Source organism: Triturus cristatus, chromosome 12 (assembly GCF_964204655.1).
Source record: "Triturus cristatus chromosome 12, aTriCri1.1, whole genome shotgun sequence".
In the NCBI taxonomy this organism is placed as follows: Eukaryota; Metazoa; Chordata; class Amphibia; order Caudata; family Salamandridae; genus Triturus; species Triturus cristatus.
Window position 1 is genome coordinate 308,236,502 of NC_140595.1, and position 23,205 is coordinate 308,259,706.

The window sequence follows — 23,205 nt, forward strand, 5'->3', positions numbered from 1 at the left end:
TGCCTATTGCAGAAACCCCTGTTGAAATTCCAACAGGCTCCAAAAATAGGGGTCTGACCTCTGCCTCCAAACCCCGCCCCAGGCTGGGCGGGACGAGCGGGAAAGGGCCGATAGGATATAGGTAAACCACTAGCCGTGTGTGTAGTAGCAGGCGGCTGAGAAGACGCCATCCATTGAAGCCACAGTTCGGAATCCACATCACCCCAAGGTCTGTCCTGAGACACACTTAGACGGGCTCTAAACTCCTCGTCATAAGACAGCCACGCAAAACCCCCAAAGTAACTCTGAGCCTTCCGAATAATATCCATGTATTTGAAAATCGCTACCGCCCTATCTGGGTATTTTTCACAATATACACTGGCATATATCAGGAAAGCAGACGACCAGTTCTCAATATTCTTAGGCACCCTGGGACGCCTCGCCAGCTCCCACTCCTCCTCCTTGGAGCCCTCCTTTGCCTGAATATCACGGTGCAACAGTTTAAAAACATCCACAAACTCATGTCTCCAAATCCTGTTCTTTGTCTTATCAGATAGATGTGAGCCCAACGGCATGGCAATCCCCATGTACGGCAATTTCTTGTGGATATTTTTATCTTCCTCCACTACCTCCGGGACCCCTTTTCCTTGCTCCGGAAGAGGCTGAGACCCAGGGACGGGGGCAACCCCCCCCTGCCCCACACCCAAGGAGGAACCTTGCTGCGCAGGCACTGTCTTGTCTCCCAAAGTATCTCCCCCAGTACCAATAGACCTGGTCGCTTTTGGTGGTTGACCCCCTTGTTGCCAAACCGACCACCACCCCGTAGTACCTGAAGGCAAAGGAGCTGGTCGAAGAGTGTTGACGGGCCACGCTGCTTGCTTGCGACTGGTATCTTCCAGAGCCTGGTCCGTTGCATTGTCCGCACTAGACGTCTGCAAAAAACTAAGCACATTTGGTTGCCCCACAAAACCCCTCTGCCCCTTCACCGCTTTCCCCACTTTTTTCCCCCCGGCACCATCCCCATCTCTCACTTCCCCATCCTCCAATTCCTCATTGTCCACTTCCATATTTCCCAATGTCTCCAACACACCCGAAGGCGCCCCACTGTTCCCCATCTTGCCCAAAAAGCTCCCACTCCCCGCACCTAAATGCCACTGTGCATCCGTGTGAGCCAAAGGGTGACCCAACTGAGAAAGGAGATCCGCTCCAGATCGCCCTCCTGTAGTAGGCCCCCCAGACAGAGCCGCAGTGTGCTCCATCCGTCTGGAACGCTGGCCGGCCGCAAGCCGTGTGGCTAAAACCGGTATATCTTCCTGGAAGCCGCTCACACCCTGTGGTTCCTGTGCGCCCTCAGCAAACTCCCCATTTCCCAACAACCCACTCCTACCAACTCCCGGGGCACCCCCCCTGCCCACCCAGACCCACTGGCCCACCTGAGAATCCGGTACCCTGGGTGTGGTACCCCCTGACAAAGGAAGAACGCCTGGCTGGAGCCCAGACCCCCCGACAGATCCCCTCTCCGTAGTCTGGCCGCTGAAATCAACCGGCGAAGCCAGGGGGCATGCGCCCAATAATGCGGGCGATCGGACCGGCAACTGCTGACCATCCACCCCTCCATGTGTACTCCTCAGCCTCAGCGCGCCTACTCCATCTTGGCCTGCCCTCGTGCCCACCATACCCGAGGCTCCCTCCACACTTTGCAGGGACCATATCCCTGATGTCCCCCCAGAGGGGCCCTCAGAGTGGAGGTCCATATTCACCAACACAGGCATGGCAGGTGCCGGGCTCAACAGAAAATTCTGCCCATTTAGCTGCACCAATTGCGTGCTGCACTGCCATCCCGCACTCTCAGACCCAGCCAGCGGTGGGGTAACTTGCTCCTGCACAGGCCCGGGGGACTCCAGCCCAATACGACTCTTCGCCCTTCGTCCGCGTGTAGCGCGCCTAGGCAGCCCGCCGGCCCTGCCCCCAGCGCTCCTCCCACGAAGCCCGGTCGATGCCAGGGACCTCCCCCGCCTTCCTCGCACTGTAGCGCGCCTCCCAGCCATAGTAAAACAGGCAGGCGCACGTACCTGGGACAACGCGGACACCTCATCGGAAGGGCCAGCCTGCGCCTCCTCCCCTTCAACACGGGCCGGTTCCAGACCCACCTCCAGACCATGCGGGACCTCCATAGCTGCTGCCTGCCCCGGGGATAAACAGGCCGCCACCGCCTTCGCGACCCCGCTGCTGGCCTTCCGCGGCGCCCGTGTCAGGCCCACCCACGCCTGGCCAGCGACTCCCGGCTTCAGCAGGTCGCTTCTGCCTGCCTCGCAGAGCACCCGGACCGCTTCCCGCACCGCCTCCTGTGACGTCATGCTGCCTAGGTAGGCCTACGGAATGCTACTCTGGACAAAAAGAGTAAACCAGCCCCTCCTCCCCGCTCCCGAGGGCCCAGTGATTTTCCCGCCCCTGCCTCCCCCTACTTATTACCTTCGGCGCGCCTCGCGCCCCTAATCAGCACTCTACCCTGGCACCTGGGTGGCCGCTCCATTGTGCGAAGCCACCCAGGGGGAGACCTGGCTCGCGCCCTGCACCCCCTGGGTCCCCCCTTTGCCCTCTTACTTCCCTAGAAGGGCCAGCATATATGTAGTTGCAGCATCCTTATGCCTTATGTGTAGACAGTCACAGAGCAGCCTTCAGCGCGGAATGTGGTGTGCACATTGAAATAAGCAGTACATACCTCTGGACGCAGCCCTGATCATGTCCTATTATCCTCAAGTGTTCAGTTGTGAGCAATAACACCAAATGCCCAAGGAATTGAGGTTACAGGGACGTTTTCCTTATAGGAACAGAGTTGAGTTAGTTCCTGGGGAAAACGTGAGCCATTACTTTTCTGGGGGATTAGGAACAGGCAGAGATGATTCAGAGGGCGGAGGCGGGTGCTGGAGATGAGGATGTACCCAAGCTGGAAGTGAGGAGTACTGAAGGGTGTCTAAGTGGAGTGGTTAAAAATGACTGTGTGAGTTGGAGCAATGGGTACCCGAGAGGTAGTGAACGGGGTAATGTTTGCATGGGAGGCGTGTAAGCCAGAGTTCCAGAGGGAGTGGTGGACCGCAGTACCTGAGATAATGCAGGCCATGTGATAGACAGTAGTGGAGAATACCGCATGAATATGGACAGTTCCTTACGGAACGGGTGAAGAATAGGAACATAACATTATATCTGTATTTGTAAAGCACACATTCACCCAGAAGGGAACTCCCTCCCCACCCACCTCCGACTGACCCAAGACCTTCTCACCTTCAGGAGACACCTCAAGACCTGGCTGTTCGAGCAGTAGAGAGCACCACACCCTCAGCGCCTTGAAACCCTTGCGGGTGAGTAGTGCGCTCTATAAATGTACTGATTGATTGATTGATTGAAGGGTATCTTGGTGCTCAATAAAATATGTTTATTGTTACCCAACTCAAAGGTTCTCATTGTATCGACCTCAGAAGGATGAAAGACTGAGTGGACCATGACCTCAGACATAGGCCCGTACAGTGGATGCATTAGTCCACTAAGCCACCAGACCCATCTGGTACCATGGGAGATGTAAGATATTTGAGGGTGGTGGTGAATGCATGAAGAGTAAACCTTATTGAGGCAGAAGACCGAGACCCTGCATGAAAAGGATGGTGCCATAGGGGGTTGACAAATAGTGTGGAGGGATGGAGGCGAGCGACTACCTCAGAGATGCAGGAATACCTGGGGAAAATGAAAGCAAAGTTGTGATAGATGGGGCTGTCCGAGATTACCCGGATGGCGAAAAATAGAGAAGTCAGTCAGTCAAAAAGTCTTTATTCGGTTTAGTGCAAACCATAAAAGCATACTGCAATAAATACATATTAAAAACAGAGATTTCATTAATAACATAATACCAACATTAAAAAGGGTACAGTTCATTTCTTCAGAGTACGAATTACCACAGTTAAAAAACTTGCAATATTAAAGGTTTCCCAAACATTATTTAAAAGCTGTAGGTACAAAAAAGCAGGTCTCACTTGGACAAAGCCTTTATCTTTTAAAATTGGGATTAAGAAACGTTTCCTGATGTCAATAAAGTGCTCACAAAAGAAAAAAAGGTGTATAATGTCCTGGGGGGAGAAATTATCACAGGAACAAGGGCCAGGGTCTAGCACCCTTTTCCAATCTGTCTTAGCTCCGATCAAGGAGTATAGTTGATTCAACCTAAATCTGGTTAAAAGAAAACGATGATTTGGGTTTGTTACATATCCCAGATAAGGTTCCATGAGAGGTGTTGTTTTACAGAGCTGGTGGCTCCTAACGGAACCCTTAACCAGCTCCTTCTCTTCCCTTGCCAAAGAGGATATGCAACTATAACTTTCTTTGCACCAGTTGATGTCGCCTTTTACCAAAGTCTCGGGAGAAAGATACAGCTCTGGTCTCCCGAGATTTTTGGCCAGGGTCCGAATGTATTTCAACCAAGGTATATACGAGCCATAATCGAGCGAGAGACAATCTCTCAGAATGGTGTGGTTCAGGTGTAAATCCGGGTTGAGCCAGATACTAATCCATTTCAGGATCGGGGCCAGGGCAATGCTGTCTTCAAGGTAACCAATTCCTAGTTCCTGGTGGACGATATAATTAGCCGTGCAAATTGGTACTGAGAGGAGATTTTTTAAAAATCTATCCTCGACAGTCTGAATGCTTTTAGCATTTTTAATGCCCCAAACCTCAGCTCCGTACAAGGCTATGGAGAGACACTTAGCCTTGTAAACTTCGATAAGAGCCTTCAGTGGTCTGGCTCCCAGTTTTCTTGCAAAGCCCAGGACTCCTACTGTAGCTCTTGAAAACACAATCTTTTTTGCCTGTATCTGGGTTACCCCGGAGTCTCGATCATCAAAGAGGACGCCCAGATAAGGAAAAGAAGAGACTCTCGATAATTGATGGCCCCCGCAAGAAAAAGTTTTGGATTTGGCAGATTTAGGGCCAATGACCATGACATGAGATTTGACAAAATTAACAGATAAGTCCAAATCCTTCATAAAATCAGCGAAAGAATTTAACAGAAGCTGAAGGCCCACTCCCGTTCTGGCGATTAAGGCAGCATCGTCAGCATATAAAAGGGCAGGGACTGAATATTTCCCCGCATGGGGGATATCTTTACATGAGGCGACAAGGGTAGTGTCCAGATCATTTATATATAAGGTAAAAAGGAGAGGTGCCAAAATGCACCCCTGCCTAACCCCATAAGATATGGGTATATCTTTGGTACAGTTTCCCTTTTGGTCATAACGAACTGTGGCTATTAACTCTCTGTGTAGGTCCGCTAAAAAATAAACAATCTCTTTATCAACACCAAGATCTAGGAGCATAGGCCATAGTTTTGATCTATTAACACGGTCAAAGGCCGAGGACAGGTCCATAAAGGCAACCAATAAGGTTCCTTTTTTGGCCACCGTGTATTTACCAATTAAGAGTTGTAAGTTTAAACATTGGTCTATGGTACCCATCCCTTTCCTAAATCCATACTGGACCATAGAGAGTTTTCCAGATTCCTCTAGCCAACCATTTAGTTGGGCAAGAACAACTCTCCCCAGGACTTTCACTGAGGAGTCTATAAGAGAAATTGGTCGATAGCAGCTTGGGTCGCCTCTATCCCCATTTTTAAAAATAGGGACGATCACCGATTTCGCCCATGTTGATGGGAGGCCCTTTTGACATGCATTTATGAAAACATTAAAAAGAATTTTAGACCAGAGTTTAATATCTGATTTAAAAAGGTCAGCCGGGACTCCATCGGGTCCCGGGGCCTTATTACTTGTCATTTGTAAAATGGCATTTGTCACCTCTATTTCTGTGAAGGTCAACGTGTAATTATCAGAATTAAATAAGGGCCCCGCCCTTAAACCATCTCCATCATAAACCTGTTTAAAATGAGCATACCAGGCATCCTCTTGGATGCCGCATTCAAGCTCAGTGTTACTTTTACCATTAAAAAAAGGTTTATTTATAATAGACCAAAATTTCGCACTATTATTAATGACATCAGTGGACAGTAAATCATTCCATGCGTTTTCCCTGATTTCAGTTTTACGTTTCTTCTGAGCCAGTTTGTAGGCCTTCCTACAAATGGCGATTTCCGCTCTGTCCGGTGGAACCGCTTTAAGAGCTGACATAAGCTTCCGTTGGGAGAATGAGCAGCTGTGATCAAACCATTTCTCCCCAACTTTGGGATTATCCTTACATACTTTTTTAAGATCACTGTTCACCTGACAGCAGATTTTTTGATAAGCTGTCAACACTGCATCACTACAGATCCCATCTTGTGAACACAGAAGTAATTCGTCCCCAACCATCTCCCACAGATTTTTGGTGAAGTCTTCTGGGACCAACTGACACCATTTCAGGCGTCGCATTTGGTCTGTCGGCCTTATGTCCAGTAAACTGACAGTCGGTTTATCCGCTATTCCTTTTTTAAGATCATCAATAAGAGTTAACTGGACAGGATTATGGTCGCTAAAAGTAGACCAATTAACCTTATAATGACTTACGTTACCAACTAAATTTGATGTAACAAAAATGTAGTCAATGGTGGAACCTATTCCGCTTCCTTTAAAAGTCGGGGTGTCATTTATATCATTTGCGGGATAAACTAAATGATTCCCAACTAGAAGCTCGTCTAAAAGAATCCCCTGTGGTGTATGTTCAAAATGGGAGTTACCTTGATCTTGTGGACCTAAACTGTCCCATATAAAACAATCTTTAAAACATAGATGAACATTAAAATCGCCAAGCACAATAACCGAATACGGATTTTTACAAAGTTCATTATACATTTGTAAAAAATCAGATAGACTGCGTAAGTGTTCATTAGGCATATTCTGAATAAACGAATTATAAAAATTTACTATAAGCCAGATCCCATTTTGGTTGGAATTAATTTCGACTGCTAAACAGTAAGGTGAACCCGTTTCTTCTTTGCTATATTTGCCATCAATAGTTAATGCAATAAGGGTCAAAAGACCGCGTTTAGCCCTTCCCCTATTTGAGGCAACCGCTGGTGACCAAAAGGCACAAAAACCATCAAGTAGAAAGGTGTTTTCAGTGTCCCAAGTTTCTTGCAGGCCAATGATTTCATGACCTAATAGAGTGTCCCTCCAGATAGGGTCATGCAGTTTGTTATTTAATCCAGCTATGTTCCAACTAAGGACGCTTGTGCCAAGGGGCGTTTGTGGGATACTGACAGTTGCATCCACTCTTTCATCACTGACAGTCCCCAATGCAGGCATGACATTTTGTGTGTCCTCTCCACGTATGGTTGATACAGAACCACCTGGTGCCATGACCTCATCCTCCACAACGGGCAAGTTCTTCATGCTAAGTCTTATAGTGCCCCCATAATGCAGTCAATCATTAGAGTCTAAGTTACTCAGGGCCTGAAAGCGATTTGAAACGACAAGACCCTGAGGAAACTGGCTTTCAGGATGACTTACTCTGGGCTCCCTTAGAACACTGTGGGGTAGTATTTTCTGTTATTTATAGAAATGGCCCAATGAATGAAGGGTGATACCCACACCAGTGTAAGGAAGCAAGGTGGCTTTTGATAGGATGTTGTGCACTATATGGGGATTACTAAAATTTATTATTACACAATCCCCCTTTATAGTCTTGCGTGATCGCCCAACCCAGGAAACTCTTCTCGCGGTTAAAATCAGATGAGATAAATGTACTGGAAAGCCAAAATTCCTATTTAGCCACGATACTGATTTATTTTTAAGAGATTCATGGGTTTCAAAGGAGGAATTCTGGGCAACATCCTTCAAAGGAGGAACATTTTTTAACACAATGACAAAAGGGGCACAGTCAGGGGGGAGATCTGGTTTTACACCTCCCAGGTGTGTACTTAATATTGCATCATTTTTGCTTAGGCAACTGCCAGAGGGAAAGGTAATCTTCTCATTTACTGATGGAACAGTCACCGGTGGGGCTGTGCTATTTAGAGTATCCTTTGAGTGCTTCATGATATCAACAGAGACTGGTAGGCCCTCCGCGGCTTTGGTCGGGTTTTCAGAAGAAATGGTCTTATTTGCCAAGAGATTACGTAGACCTTCAATCTCGACAGATAGTTCGCCAATTTTGGTAACTAGGGGTTCAACAATTTTCAAGATTTTAGACTCTACGAGGCCTAACAGGGATTCAAGTTGATCAGAATCTAACTTAGCCATAGGATGATTAATAGTGGCTGTATCCTTAGTGGCCTGAGTAGTTGGCACAGAGCCCGTCTTCTTATGATTGCTTCGTGTGGGACCCTGTTTAAGATGAGTCCGTTTACGGGATCTTAACATTCTCTGGGATGGCCGTTCCGGAGAGTCTTCTACAGTCTCATTAACGTCAGTTGTTAAATCTCTATTAACATCAAGTAGATCCCGATCACTAGGAATGTGATCATCCAAAGGTGTTAAATCATTTTTTCCATTTTCACAATTTGTGACATGGGGTGAAGTAGAGAGTACAATGTCTATATCATTCAACAAAGGACCAGCAGGCAAAGAATTTGAACCATGACCTAGTGATTTACGTCTATCACTGTTGATTTTGGTGACAACTTTAACTAGGTAGTTATCCAACGTTGAGATAGGCGCTGATTTACCTCCTGCTATCACTTTAGCCATGTTTTATTATGCCCCTGAGAGGGCCTAAAACTCCAATTAAACTTTCACAAATGCGGCGACGCCAACATGTGTCAATATACCTAATGAAACTTATTAACCACTCAATTAAAAACAATCCAAAGTCTTACGGTTTAGTGGAGGGGCCCGTCCCGGCCTCAATCGGTCCTCTGAGGGCCACAGAGGGCCCGCCCTTTGCCCGGGCTTAGCCCGGCGTCCGCCCGCGCGCGTCCCGCGACGCGGAGGGAGCACCAGTGTTTTAAGCGCCTCCGGGCGCGTTCTTCGGCGTCAGGAGCCGCTGGGGCACCTGGGAGCGGTAGTTTTCCCCGCTCTGTGGCCGCGCGGTGAGGCGGCGGCGGCGAGAGGAGCCCAGGCAAACAACGGCGAGACTCCAGGTGAGGTTGAGGGGACACCGACAACACCTCACGGTCCCCTCGTTCGATTTTCCGGCTTCCCCGCTCCACCGAGGGAGCACCAGTGTTTTAAGCGCCTCCGGGCGCGTTCTTCGGCGTCAGGAGCCGCTGGGGCACCTGGGAGCGGTAGTTTTCCCCGCTCTGTGGCCGCGCGGTGAGGCGGCGGCGAGAGGAGCCCAGGCAAACAACGGCGAGACTCCAGGTGAGGTTGAGGGGACACCGACAACACCTCACGGTCCCCTCGTTCGATTTTCCGGCTTCCCCGCTCCACCGAGGGAGCACCAGTGTTTTAAGCGCCTCCGGGCGCGTTCTTCGGCGTCAGGAGCCGCTGGGGCACCTGGGAGCGGTAGTTTTCCCCGCTCTGTGGCCGCGCGGTGAGGCGACGGCGAGAGGAGCCCAGGCAAACAACGGCGAGACTCCAGGTGAGGTTGAGGGGACACCGCCAACACCTCACGGTCCCCTCGTTCGATTTTCCGGCTTCCCCGCTCCACCGAGGGAGCACCAGTGTTTTAAGCGCCTCCGGGCGCGTTCTTCGGCGTCAGGAGCCGCTGGGGCACCTGGGAGCGGTAGTTTTCCCCGCTCTGTGGCCGCGCGGTGAGGCGGCGGCGAGAGGAGCCCAGGCAAACAACGGCGAGACTCCAGGTGAGGTTGAGGGGACACCGACAACACCTCACGGTCCCCTCGTTCGATTTTCCGGCTTCCCATGAGGATGTACCCAAGCTGGAAGTGAGGAGTACTGAAGGGTGTCTAAGTGGAGTGGTTAAAAATGACTGTGTGAGTTGGAGCAATGGGTACCCGAGAGGTAGTGAACGGGGTAATGTTTGCATGGGAGGCGTGTAAGCCAGAGTTCCAGAGGGAGTGGTGGACCGCAGTACCTGAGAGAATGCAGGCCATGTGATAGACAGTAGTGGAGAATACCGCATGAATATGGACAGTTCCTTACGGAACGGGTGAAGAATAGGAACATAACATTATATCTGTATTTGTAAAGCACACATTCACCCAGAAGGGAACTCCCTCCCCACCCACCTCCGACTGACCCAAGACCTTCTCACCTTCAGGAGACACCTCAAGACCTGGCTGTTCGAGCAGTAGAGAGCACCACACCCTCAGCGCCTTGAAACCCTTGCGGGTGAGTAGTGCGCTCTATAAATGTACTGATTGATTGATTGATTGAAGGGTATCTTGGTGCTCAATAAAATATGTTTATTGTTACCCAACTCAAAGGTTCTCATTGTATCGACCTCAGAAGGATGAAAGACTGAGTGGACCATGAGCTCAGACATAGGCCCGTACAGTGGATGCATTAGTCCACTAAGCCACCAGACCCATCTGGTACCATGGGAGATGTAAGATATTTGAGGGTGGTGGTGAATGCATGAAGAGTAAACCTTATTGAGGCAGAAGACCGAGACCCTGCATGAAAAGGATGGTGCCATAGGGGGTTGACAAATAGTGTGGAGGGATGGAGGCGAGCGACTACCTCAGAGATGCAGGAATACCTGGGGAAAATGAAAGCAAAGTTGTGGGAGACGGGGCTGTCCGAGATTACCCGGATGGCGAAAAATAGAGAAGTCATGAGGGATGGGTAAGGAAAAAAGTACCTGAGTTCATGCAGTGGACAGAGAGTGCCTCAGGATGATGGACGAGAGTGCAGCGATGGATACGAGAATGGGGAGATTACTTGGCAATCCAGCACACAGAGATTACATCAGTAGGATTGGAGAAGAGAGCATCTGAGTGGGGATGTAGAGCAGCGTATATAAAGTGATGGGAGGAGAGATTGCTGGAAAATGTGGTGGACAGAGATTACTTGAGCATGGATGTAGAAAGAGTGGAGTGCACAAAGAGCAGGCAAGAGGAAAGTGCAGGAGAGGTGTGATGGACCGAGAGAACCTGACTGATAAAGGAGAGATGTATGTAGTGTGACAGGATTCCATGAAGACGGAAGAATTTGTTGTGAACATAAATATTTGCACTGATAGAGCACTTACGGCCTGGTTTAGATATTGGCAGATGGGTTACTCTGTCACAATGGTGGTGGATATCCCGTCCAGGGCAGGACTGGGAACACAAACCAGCCCTGGCAATTGAACTGGACCAGCCTTTGGGGTTAGCTAGTGAGAAGCACCAGCTCGGGGGTGGAGGGGTGGTAGTGTGAAGCACTGCTGCCGCTTTTTTTACGGGGGGTGATATTGCAGCACTACTGCAAAAGCGTCCTCCACTGCTCCAAAACTGGCTCCCACCCTTCCAGCCCACCGGGAAAACGCCCAGTGCCCACTATTGCCAGTCCGGCCCTAATCCCGTCCGCTGAAATATAAATCCCATAGGATATAATGTGATTTATATTTCGGTGGACGGGATATCTGTCACCCGTCCACCAAGATCAAAATCTGGCCCTTGTTTATGTAAAAACTGTTGAATATCTACAGTCCGCCCTAAACCATAGGCTCTATGTGTTTTTTAACTCAGTTCATGATAGTGTCACTCAAGTTGTCACACATAAGATATGGAAATCTCACTCACAACCACACTAGAAGCATAGGAGTGTCACACATAAGCAGATTGGAAACTTGACAGCCCTTCATGTTGGCTGATCAGCAACTTATGCAGTATTTTAGATGCACTATTTCTAACATCTCTATTGCTGTACTTTTACCTTAGGTTGTTGAAGTGCTTGGAATTTTCAATATTTTCCTTTGTAAAGTTCTTTGACACCCTTTGGTCGTGGTCATAATACAGAGAGCATCTAAATGGAATGGCAGGTTCTTGAACACATAATTTCCTCAATATTTGCATGCCTTTTGTGAACAAGGCTGTGGCTCAGAAACATTGTGAGATAGCTTGTGTTGTGCTTCTACAATTCTCACAATACTTTGGTCAAAAATGCTTATTTATTTAACTGAATTATAATAATGAATGTACTGCAAACGACAATTATTAAAACAATGTGTATTTCCCTGTATGTTGTTGCAGCGTGTATGACCTCAGATTACTTCCCAATGTTCGCCAGTTGTGGTTTCTATTTTTAGACCTAATAATGTTCTCAGCGATCACAGCACCCTTAATAAATTAGCCTTTCTGCAGCGAAGACTGAACCTCAATGAGTCGTGTATACTGCACGAGACGGTTCAGCAAGGGGAGAAATAATATTATCTGTAGCAGAGAAGGAAGGACAAGACTGGTAGATCCGAGGCTCATGCACCAAATTTTAGGACTAATATTAACAACAGTAATTCACCCCAATAAATTAATTTTGAAATGAATAACAAGCACACCAGATCACTGAAAGTTAAATTTTTCTAGTGCTTGTTGTTTTTGCGAGGACCTGTTGCTCATGGGTACTAGGAAGCAAAAAGAACAAATGATGAACGGAATGCTGAACAAATAAAACTTTAACTCCAGGTCCTAGATCTGGGTTTAATCCATCATTTTGTTTTTTTAAAGCCACCCCAGTTTGAATCAAGCCATATGCAAATCAGTCTTGACCCTGCTCCCCATGGATATAGTCCAGCCTGGACTGCTAGGCCAGGCCAGGTCTTCCCTGGACCGGAAAACAAGCATCCTGGGACTTGTTTTGGGGTATCAGCCAGGCTAGCTTGAGTCCAGTGGCAGAGTGAGCATGGAACCCACATCTGGGCATACCCTTCCCCCTTAGGAAGACAAAAGCAAAAAGAACAAATGATGGACGGAATGCTGAGCAAATCAAACATTCACCCCCAGTCACAGATCTGGGTTTAATCCATCGTTTTTGTGCTCACCACACAACCCCAGTTTGGACCCAGCCATTTGCAAATCAGCCTTGACCCTGCTCTCCATGGGAACAGTCCAGCCCGAACTGCCAGGCAGTGGTCATAATGCAGAGAGCATCTATATGCATTACAGGTTCTTGAACACATAATTTCCTCAATATTTCCGTGCCTTTTCAGATAAAGGCTGTGGCTCAGAAACATTATAAGACAGCTTGGTCCAAGCTTCTACAATTTTAACAATAGTTTGCGCAAAAATGCTTATTTATTTATCTGGATTTAAGTAATGAATGTCATGCAAATAACAATTATTATTATTTTTTTTGTATTTCCCTGTATGTTGCTGCAGCGTCTATGACCTCAGATTACTTCCCAATGTTCACCAGTTGTGGTTTCTATTTTTAGACCTTATAATGTTCTCAGCGATCACAGCGCCCTTAATAAATTAGTCTTTCTGCAGCGAAGACTGAACCTCAATGAGTCGTGTATACTGCACGAGACGGTTCAGCAAGGAGAGGAATAATAATATCCGTAGCAGAGAAGGAAGAACAAGACTGGTAGATCCGAGGCTCATGCAAAACGTTTTAGGGCTAATATTAACAGTAATTGACCGCAATATTGTTGGTGAAATGACTAACAAACCCACCAGATTACTGAAAGTTACATTTGTCTAGTGCTTGTTGAACCATGTGAAGATCTGTTGCTCATGGGTACTAGGAATGCATTAGTGCTTCCAAATCAATTAAATAAAAACCCTTAAATGATTTAATGAAATTTAATTAGCACGGCTGAGGCATAGACTGGAAGAGAGCTCGATGTGTGATCTACCAAGGTGGAGAAAAATCTACCAACCCAGCAGAGGAACCTCTACTTTTATCAAATAAGAAGACACTAGGGCTAGAGTAAGTGCACATGGTTTTTGACCAGGCAGCTGTCTCGTCGCCCTACTCTTACCAACTATTTAAAAACAATTCACAAAGTGGGGTTTTGACTCAATTTAGAGGAGCAGTTCCATCTCACCTTGTGCTGTTGGCTGTTGGATGTATCACCACTCCTCTTCAGTGCATGCATTGATTTTCCTTTTTCTTTTAGTAAGGCTGGAATACCTTTCTCTTTTTCTTGTTCTCTTCTTCTTTCTCTCTCTTTCTTCTTATCCTTTTCTTTCCTTTATCTCCTCTTCTTTCTCTCTTCCTTATTTCTTTTTTCTTGTGGGTCTTTTTATTTATCCTTTCAATGATCAATTATTCTTACTTACATGTAATACAAATGAAATGACATTATTAGGTTCTTATCTATCTGTTTTTATTAGGGTTTATCCATTATATATATTATTGCTCATATTTATTCTTTTTAATAATTATTTATTATTCAATATGTTTTTTTTAATGTATTACATGTTGTAATACCTTAATTATTTATACTCTCTCTGTTAAATTAATTTAAAAAAAATTAACCAAAAAAAGTACCCTGAATCATCACACATTAAATTCTTAATGTCATACATTTATCGTGTACAGATAATAATCTTTGTTTTGTTTTTCAACACAAAAAACTTTTTTATTGTTTTAGTCATAGCTCACAATTTGCCTACTGGAACAGCCCTTATAAACCACCATTGAAAAGTAAATGATGGGTCTAGCTATAAGATGCAAATGCTGGGATGCAAAATGCTGTTTGCAGTCTTTCGCACATCAATGCCAGGCCTGTTGTTTGCTTTGCCAATGCATTTTTGACATGTGGCTGTTTATAACTGAGTTCAATTACTTTCTTGTTTTGTATACCCACTTATACAATGGGGGACTCTAAAATTGTATTGTTAAATGCACGTGATGGTCTGAAAACCTTATTCTGTGCATTATTAATGTATTTTGGTGTGATCAGGTAATAGGGTGCAAAAACACTTGAAAATGTTTTTGCACCTAGGTTTATCGATTTATTATGCTCGATCTGGAGATATAACTGGTATATTCAATTCAATATTGTCAAAAAGTACATCTGCTTCAAAAGAATCTAAAATATTAGCAGTCAAAGTAATTAATTTGCAAGTTATACTACTGCATTGAACCTGATAGACTGGCATGATTTACCCATATTAGCAAATAATCAGTCACTTCCGAATTTAACGTTTATTACTGGAATGTATGTTCAATATTGTCTGATGTTCTCAACTGTAGATCGATTTTCCAGCAATCATTTACCTCAGAAGTTTGAACTATTAATAATGTGTATGTGACTGAGGATGCACCATTATTGAATGATCTGCATTCTGAAAAATTAAGTGGGATTTCTACCATATGGGTACAGTCTTTTGAGGCTTTTTTTAAATTAGAGTATCATATTTTTGTAGAAATGGAGCAAACTCATCCATGACTACCACTCTCTAGATAATTAGTTAAGATAGTGAATAATTTCTCAAATGAACTTTCTGTTAACGTTCAAAAGCATACTCCTAACATCATTAACTCAAAGACATTTTTAATCCTTGGTTTGATTTGTTAGGGAGGGATAGGCTGAGGAAATTAAGAGCTTGAATTCACAGGGCTACCCTGTAAGGTTCGAAAATTCAGTTATTTGCTTCCAAAGAAATCAACAGAACAATTCCATATATAAAAAAAAAGTGTGTGCTTTTAAAGTAGCGAATCGTGTTGGATACTAGTCACAACAAATCTTTTGGAGTTTTCATGAGCAGGGGCCATGGCAAGATAAAAGTATCCTCATCTTATAAAATTGTAAATGATATTTGGGTTCATTACAATACTGGCCTTGATAAAATTAAAGTCAGTGGGACTCCATCTGATTAAATTATTTTGCAGCATCAGCTCAATGCTCCATCTATAGTGCTCATTTTAGATATAATTAGAGACACTAAGTACTCATTCTCACAAGCCTAGACAAATTACAATATCTGTAAAGTGGCCAGCTAAAAATCCACACCGTCATATCTTTCCACAAGACACATGAACCTTGAAACAACAAACATGTCCCTTGCTGGGTGCCTAGCCCTAGATAAGGACATGGTAGAATTTGAGAGGTCTGAGGAATCATTATCTGTGGATGCGTTAGAGATCAATGCCATCTTTTCCCAAATATGAACCACAATACTTGGGGTAGAAACCATGTGGGAGATGACTAAATATTTATCCCAAACCACATGGGCAAACTTGGAGATCTGTTGTCACACAAGCTTACAATACTTTTCATTTGTGATATTTGCGGTACAATCAGAGTGTGTCAGTAGCAAAGTCTCACAGTGGAACAGTGTTACTGCTGATTTCTACAAGCGTTTGACCCTCACAGGCTAAACATTCATAAGGATTACAAGGTGAGGGGAGTCAATCAATCAATCAATGTGTGTTTCTCCACAGACATAAGACTACAGGAATAAGACTATTTACTGTACCAAACTCTGATTTATTAGAATAGTTTTTTTTTCAAAGTCCGTAAAACATATGTTTTATTAGACAATATTGTGAGCTATGAGGTGACTTGTCTGAGCCCATCAAAAAGGGACAGCCCTTCAAATTCCTTTACGCAGGTGAGCATTGTCCCCTGGACATGGTGCAAATGGAGCTGGTATTGAAACATTCCATAGGGCTTATCCCAGGCGAGCCCTCATAATCACCTAGACATACAAAGTTGGGTATCAAAGAACCCTTTCAATGCATGATCTTTATCAAAGTGAGTATCCCAGAGACTAGGGGGCAAGCCTTAACTGCTAGTCAAAGCTGAATGTGATTATTCATGACCAGCTTTTAGGAGTTTAGCTTTTGCAATCAATGGACAAAACGGATTCTGCTGATTTACATAAACACCCATATGAAAATTCTTACCAATAGCCAACTTTCTCATTCTGTAGAGTTATTCAGAAGATGAGGCAGGAATGTACACTCTCTCTTCTCCACCCCTCTCAGGGAAATAATGCCAAGCAAGAATCATGCATGCTGCCAACAAGCTAGCCTAATCATATAGCACAACATTTTTACATCAGCATTAATTAGGATACATCAAAAGTGTTCCCTCTGAAAGCATATACCTCTCAGACAAATAATGACCTCCTGGTCCAGATGGCTTCTGGAAATGGTATGCTTTAGTGGAAATTAAAACATTAAAAATGCCCATTCACTTCTTCAGCATTTTAGGTTTTTATTTAACAATTTGTAATGATTTTAATTAGCTATACAATACATTTTGAGTTGATTTGATTTAAACATACACTGCACAACATTTTCAAAATTCCAGTGAAAACCCAACTATGCACTGAATGAAGACGGGCGAGATTGTACTAAAGGTTTGGACGATTGCATACGTTGCACTCCACAGACATAAGCTGCACTATTAGTAGTTTCTCTACTGACATAAGAGTGATAACTTCCTTTAAACCAACATTAATGCTGTCTGTGTGGTCTACTTCTAGATCACCTGAGATGAATTAATGTGATTGTCATAAAGTAAAAATATCCAAAGATTAAATTCCTTTCTAAATTGTAGCTATTGTTTCCTAACATAGTACTCTATATAAATGGAAAAAATAATAAAGCAATCTGATTCTGTTCAGGGGGTATAATGAACCTCCTTATCTCAGTGCAGAAAGTGCAAACCCTCTCTCCTCTTCATATATACTTGTCAAATAAGTGTTTCTAGAAACTTTCTATGTGTACTGCATGTACATTTTTTTTATTTAGACCATAGTTTCTATTTAATAATTTTTAACAACAGTAGAAACTAGTCACTTCCCACTGGAGCCTATATAGTTTCCTTAAAAATGTACCTTGAATATGCACACCAAATGAGTGTTCGGAAATTTCACTACATACAATAGGTTCTCCAAATAAAGTGAATAGTACTGTCCAGTCCAATTGTGAATGTGTCTTACAAATGTAAGCATTTATTGGAATGAAACAGTACTCGTTAGTGATAAAACTTAAATTTCACATTCTTGTTCAGCATTATATAAAAAAACAAAGTCCTCTACGGATGCAATTTTTTGTTAAAGGTGACTTCGATTTAACATACTGGAGGATCCTTATTGTTCATTTAATTTAAAAATATGATGTTGTATTCAAAATCAAAGGAAGTGAACCACAAATAGATCAAAATCAAGCTGTTTTATGAACTTCTGCTGCTCATTATTGTTTTATCAGTGCAGTATTATGTAACATTTCTATTTATTGTAGTAGGTCACATTGTCAAATACTTTAGAAATCTAGCATAGAGTTACTTTGAATTCCATACTGTTCCTTTCCTATCAGCACTATATTTAAATCCACCAATGACTATCTGATTGCCAAATATTTGCTTTAAATTGGCTCTTGAGAATTAAAAAAATACTTTAATTGACACTTGACAAATCATTTACTACTCCATTCAATTCTTTATTCATGATTTAAAACTCAAAAGAGTGCCACAAAATATCAAAACAATACAATGCATACGATACAATAACAATACATCTTAAAAGATAGGAGACTAGATACTGAACTTAAGAGAACATTACTCTGTAAAAGAATCTAAGGAGGTTTTCCACCCGACATAGCAGGAGAAATTCTGTGCAAATTACTCCGTAGTGAGCAGCCAAAGGAGTTCCCTCCCCAGACATCACAGCAATCCTAAATCCATATTAAAATAGTTACATTAAACATTTAACGATTTTGTGACTAAAAATCAGTTCAGCGAAACCTGAAATAGTAAGCGTATATGCAAATTACTCCATAATACACTTCAAAGAAGTTCTCCCCGTGATATAGCAGCAGACATTATGTGCAAATTACTCTATAGTGAGCAAGCAAAGACGTTCCCTCCCCCCAGCATAGCAACACACCTAGATACAAATTAAAATAAATACTTGAATCCTTTAAAAAATTGAAATTGTTTTGTACAAATAGCTTCATTCTTTTGGTGGGAAAGGAATTCTTGTGCCACCTCTACTTAATTGACATTGTTCTGTAAAAAGGCGACGTCACAGAGATAATAGTGCAGGACAAACAAAAGAAACATGGTTAAGATACTGGAACTCCAGGTCACACATGTTGTCTTTCCCTGAGAACAAATTTGTCATTTAACAAAAGCAGATTCATTCAAAATAATGTCATAAAACGACAAGGACCACAGTCCAAATTCCAGGCCAGGTACTTCTGAACTATTTTCGGGCGGCTAGGTAAGGTTATTACCTCCAACCTTTCTTCATCGCACATTACATGAGATCTCTTAGGTAACTGATAATGCTACCGGTACCTTTTAATTGTTTTTTTAATTCTAAGGGAGAGAGAGAGAGGTCACAACATCTTCCTGTACATCAGAATAACTCAGCACCAATGTAAAATCTTGAGAGAAAGAGTATTTGCCCAGGTTTGAGACAAATCTTTCATAATTCATGAAGCCCCTCATGAAATCCTTTTCACTGTTCTTCTGCTGATAGAACCACTGAATCACATTGGCTAATCCTTGCACATGTCAGACCAAATCACAACCTAATTGCTAGGGTGAAGTGCATAGAATGTGCCCTTCCGTTTTCTCTAGAAAGTCCCATTTTATCACATTGATAGATTCTATAGCATATAATGGAGTTGGTGGGACTTTCACCTTGAAAACGGATAGCAACTGTACAAAATGCCTTCGTCCCATTGTGTTATAAAAGGCATGTAACCCATTTGCTTGCGAGGACGCCTTAGCAGAACAATATTCTATATGGACTTAATCCAATGTATTTACCAGTTACAACTTTCCCTAAAAGAGATACGATTTACGATCTCCAGTTTCTCTGGACCTATACTCCAAACATAGTTACTGAGCTTTCCAAACTTTCTGCTTTTTAAAATCAATATCTTGCTGTTTGAAATATTGATCTTCAAATAGTGTACGGCTGTATATTGTTGGAGGGTCACCAACCTATTATTCAAGCCCTTGGGTGTTACATCCAAAATTGCGACCTCATCTGCACATATCAGATAGGGAAAGAGACGGCCACCTATCTTCAGAGCATCACCCTTATTAGCTGCAAACAATTGGAGAGATCTGAGAAATACAAAGAGAAAAGCAATGGGGCCAGCAGACACCCTTCTTTCAGCCCAAATCATATACTAAAACATACATATTTTCGATGTTCATGGTAGTCAGTCAAAATGAATTTGTTATAATTCCATTTGGTCTTCTGTAGAACTATTTGAAACACCTGTAAAGAGCTTTTAAATTGTTCTAGAAAATTAACATTTAAATATAAAAAGTGTCAATTTTTAATATTTAAAAAAATATTACTTTATACTCAAGTTTAGAAATTGTGCCCAGAAAATGTCTACCCACGCAATTACATAATGTATTCATTAAAAGCATTCTATTTTTATCTTACAGGTTGACAGGACAGAAACAACCGTTAATAATCTGAACCCTGTATTTGCCAAGAAATTCATCATCAATTACCACTTTGAAGAAGTACAGAAACTAAAATTTGCAATGTTTGATCAGGATAAGTCAAGTACACAGTTATATGAGCATGATTTTCTTGGGGAGTACTGTTGTACACTTGGATCGGTGAGTTTTTGTCTGAAATTTTAAAATACATAAAGTGCTGTAATTGTGTAAATGTTGCTATTGGCAAAAACTTGAATTTTAATAAAATATGTAGGTATCTAATGCTTACTGAGTGACAATAATATTTTTCTGATGCTATTTTGGAAAATTAGCAAAACTGAATGTCTGCTTGAAATGTATGTCGGATACTGATACCGCTAATGACATTTATTGTGTTTCTAACTAGTCTGTTTAAAATAGATACCTTGTTTCAGGCTCCATTCTCCACTTCCTCTCTTCAAAATGAGTGATCATCAGAAGATAGTACATTTTGATGGCCTTAATGGCCTTCTAATAGTAAAACTATTACTGGAGCTACATATATAACTACTATTGCTATTAATACTACACCTGGCATCACCACTTCATACGCTAATACTAGTACCGCAAAAGCAATTTTATGTACTTCTACTGTTATTACTACTATTGTCCTACTGCTAATGATGCTTCTGCTGTATGCACGTCTACTGCGACAAGTAGTGTTTAAAGTCCTACTAGCATCATTACTAACACAATATTACTGCTGTCTAGTGCTTCAAAAACTACTATTAATACAAATACTACTACAATGGTCACTGCTACTTCTAAAAGTAAAATCTAAGAACACTTTTCAACTGACGAACACCCCCTCTTGCACCCATTCTTCTTCTTTTTGTTTTACTCCTGATCCGGTTGTCTTAGCTCCTAGCAGTAATAGTCTCATTAGTCTCCTTGACGCATATATATTAGTTGTTTTGGGAGATAGGTCCTTGCCCTAAATACCTGAAATCTAAAGTTATTGTAGCAGGTCACTCCTATTATATAACAATATGACTGGAAAACTTTAAGACTGTATCCTCCTTCAAGCATTTGTGATTCCCCTTTAATAGGACGTTCATAAAGATTAATTGAATGAAAATTCACCACACATTCACCCTGTGGGTGTTAAGTCGTAATGTCAAATAGTAAAGTTATAGGCGATGCACTAATTAACTGTAGAAGAAACAAAGTTATTGGTGCCAAATGAGAATTTGGGGAAAATGTGGAGTGTGGTGTCCTACAAGTAAGTGAGAATAATTTTCCAAATAGATATGCCCCTTCCTATTAATATAAAGCATAGCTAATGGAGCTTGGTTTGGTCCCAAACATTGACTTAGCCTCGCTTTTTATTGGATCAATTAGTGGACCAACCCACTGCAGAGAATTGTTGTACAATAGCCTTCAAATTTATAATGACTTGTGCCAAGTGTAAAAGATTACATTACTGGAATACATAAGTAAGAACATACTTGAACTGAGGCAGAATGCCTCTTGGGAGGAACCAACATTGATGAAGAAGAAGCCAACATCTGTAGAAATTAGAAATCATTTCTCCACAAGTAACTGATGGAGTGAATCAGACATCGAGTGAAATGCAAACTCAATTACATATTTAGAGAAAGGAAATTCCTGGGAAAGAAGCCTTGCTGAATATGAATACATAAGTGTCTTCTTTGTGGTCTTTGTGAAGTTTCATTATAATGTGTTGCCCATTAGAGACCAAGGCGGCTGCCTTTGCAATGCAAGATATAGGTAAATAGTGCGTTACTTATAGTTTATTTGTCCTGGTATTAGGCGAGGGAAAGGGTAACATACAATTGTATGGATCAACACTAAACCTGGGGATTGCTTCTGAAAATCCAAGACTTTTTTTGTTCATATCCCTTTATTGACATTTCTAACACAGTTAACACCCCATAAATGAAAGTGATAATTGGGCAGACGGAAGCCTGTACCCGCTACCCTTAATCATATAATAGGCTTGACAGCAATACCAGCATGGAAAAAGAAAACTTCACAAGTAAAATTTCATAGCAGTGGGTGTTTTCACGTCATTTAAAGACAATGTGGTGCATACATTTTTTTATTTTGAATTTCCTCCTGTATGTGCATTTCTCTCATGCCATATGTGATCCTGTTCAAACTAAGGCGGCATGTTGTCAGATGGGTACATCAGTTTAATAAATGCTTGGTCCCTATCCAGGAAAACATGAATCGTCTGTGATTGTTGCACCACACACTCGGTCCTAATACACTTAATGAAGTCTAACTTCAAACATTTCAAAGAGGGCACTGGAGAAAGCCTCCAAGTAATGCAAAGTGCCTTCCTAAAATAATGAGCTTCGTCAACTCTTTTCCCTTTTCTTTTTGTGAATGTCCCAAGTGGCAATCCATGATAGACATTGTTATCTAAAAAAATATAGAATTATAGATGGGTAACAGTGAGTTACAGGGATGTTTTTCACCGAGGGGTTCTGAGTGACATCAAATGAACAATGAAACTGAAGCTTGAGTAGTCTGTGATGTCACTCATAACTCTGAGGTGAAAAACATCCCTTTAATTTACTTTTTACCCATCTATAGGTTTGTTATGTAGGGCCCCCAGAATCGCCTGCCTCTGATTTCAGCTGCCTCACAGGGACAGAGGAATAATTGCAGACTCATGCATAACCTTGGCTCTCCTCCCTGACCCAAATGTAAATAAAAAACCATATACCTGCTCCCGGCTACCCTCCTTGACCACTCGATTCATCGTACCTCCACCACTCCTGAAGCTGTGGTCACAGCAAGTGCTGCTCTGACAGGCTCTCATGGAGCTGAGCCAGAGCAGCCTGGAACTCTTTTATTAAGTAACAACAGTGGTTGACAAGTTCTGCATCCCCTTGTTGATGCATCATAGCAGTGAATGCCTGGATTCTGGATTTAGAATCCAGTCATTCACACGAATGACTCTCTATAGGAGCCATGCATAACATAAATATAAATCACAGTAACTATTCACCTAAATAAAGGGGAGCATGGCATTATGGATTGGAGAGATTTTAT

At 42.9% G+C, this 23,205-nt stretch overlaps 1 protein-coding gene across 2 annotated transcripts in view; it reads left to right on the forward strand.

Moving 5' to 3' along the window:
• Positions 1 to 23,205, forward strand: part of CPNE2 (copine 2) — an 816,058-nt gene that overhangs the window by 340,978 nt on the left and 451,875 nt on the right. For both annotated transcript variants that reach the window (XM_085639480.1, XM_085639479.1), the window contains exon 3: positions 20,143 to 20,322. In XM_085639480.1, the coding sequence (XP_085495606.1) occupies positions 20,143 to 20,322 (180 nt within the window). The remainder of the gene's footprint in view (positions 1 to 20,142; positions 20,323 to 23,205) is intronic.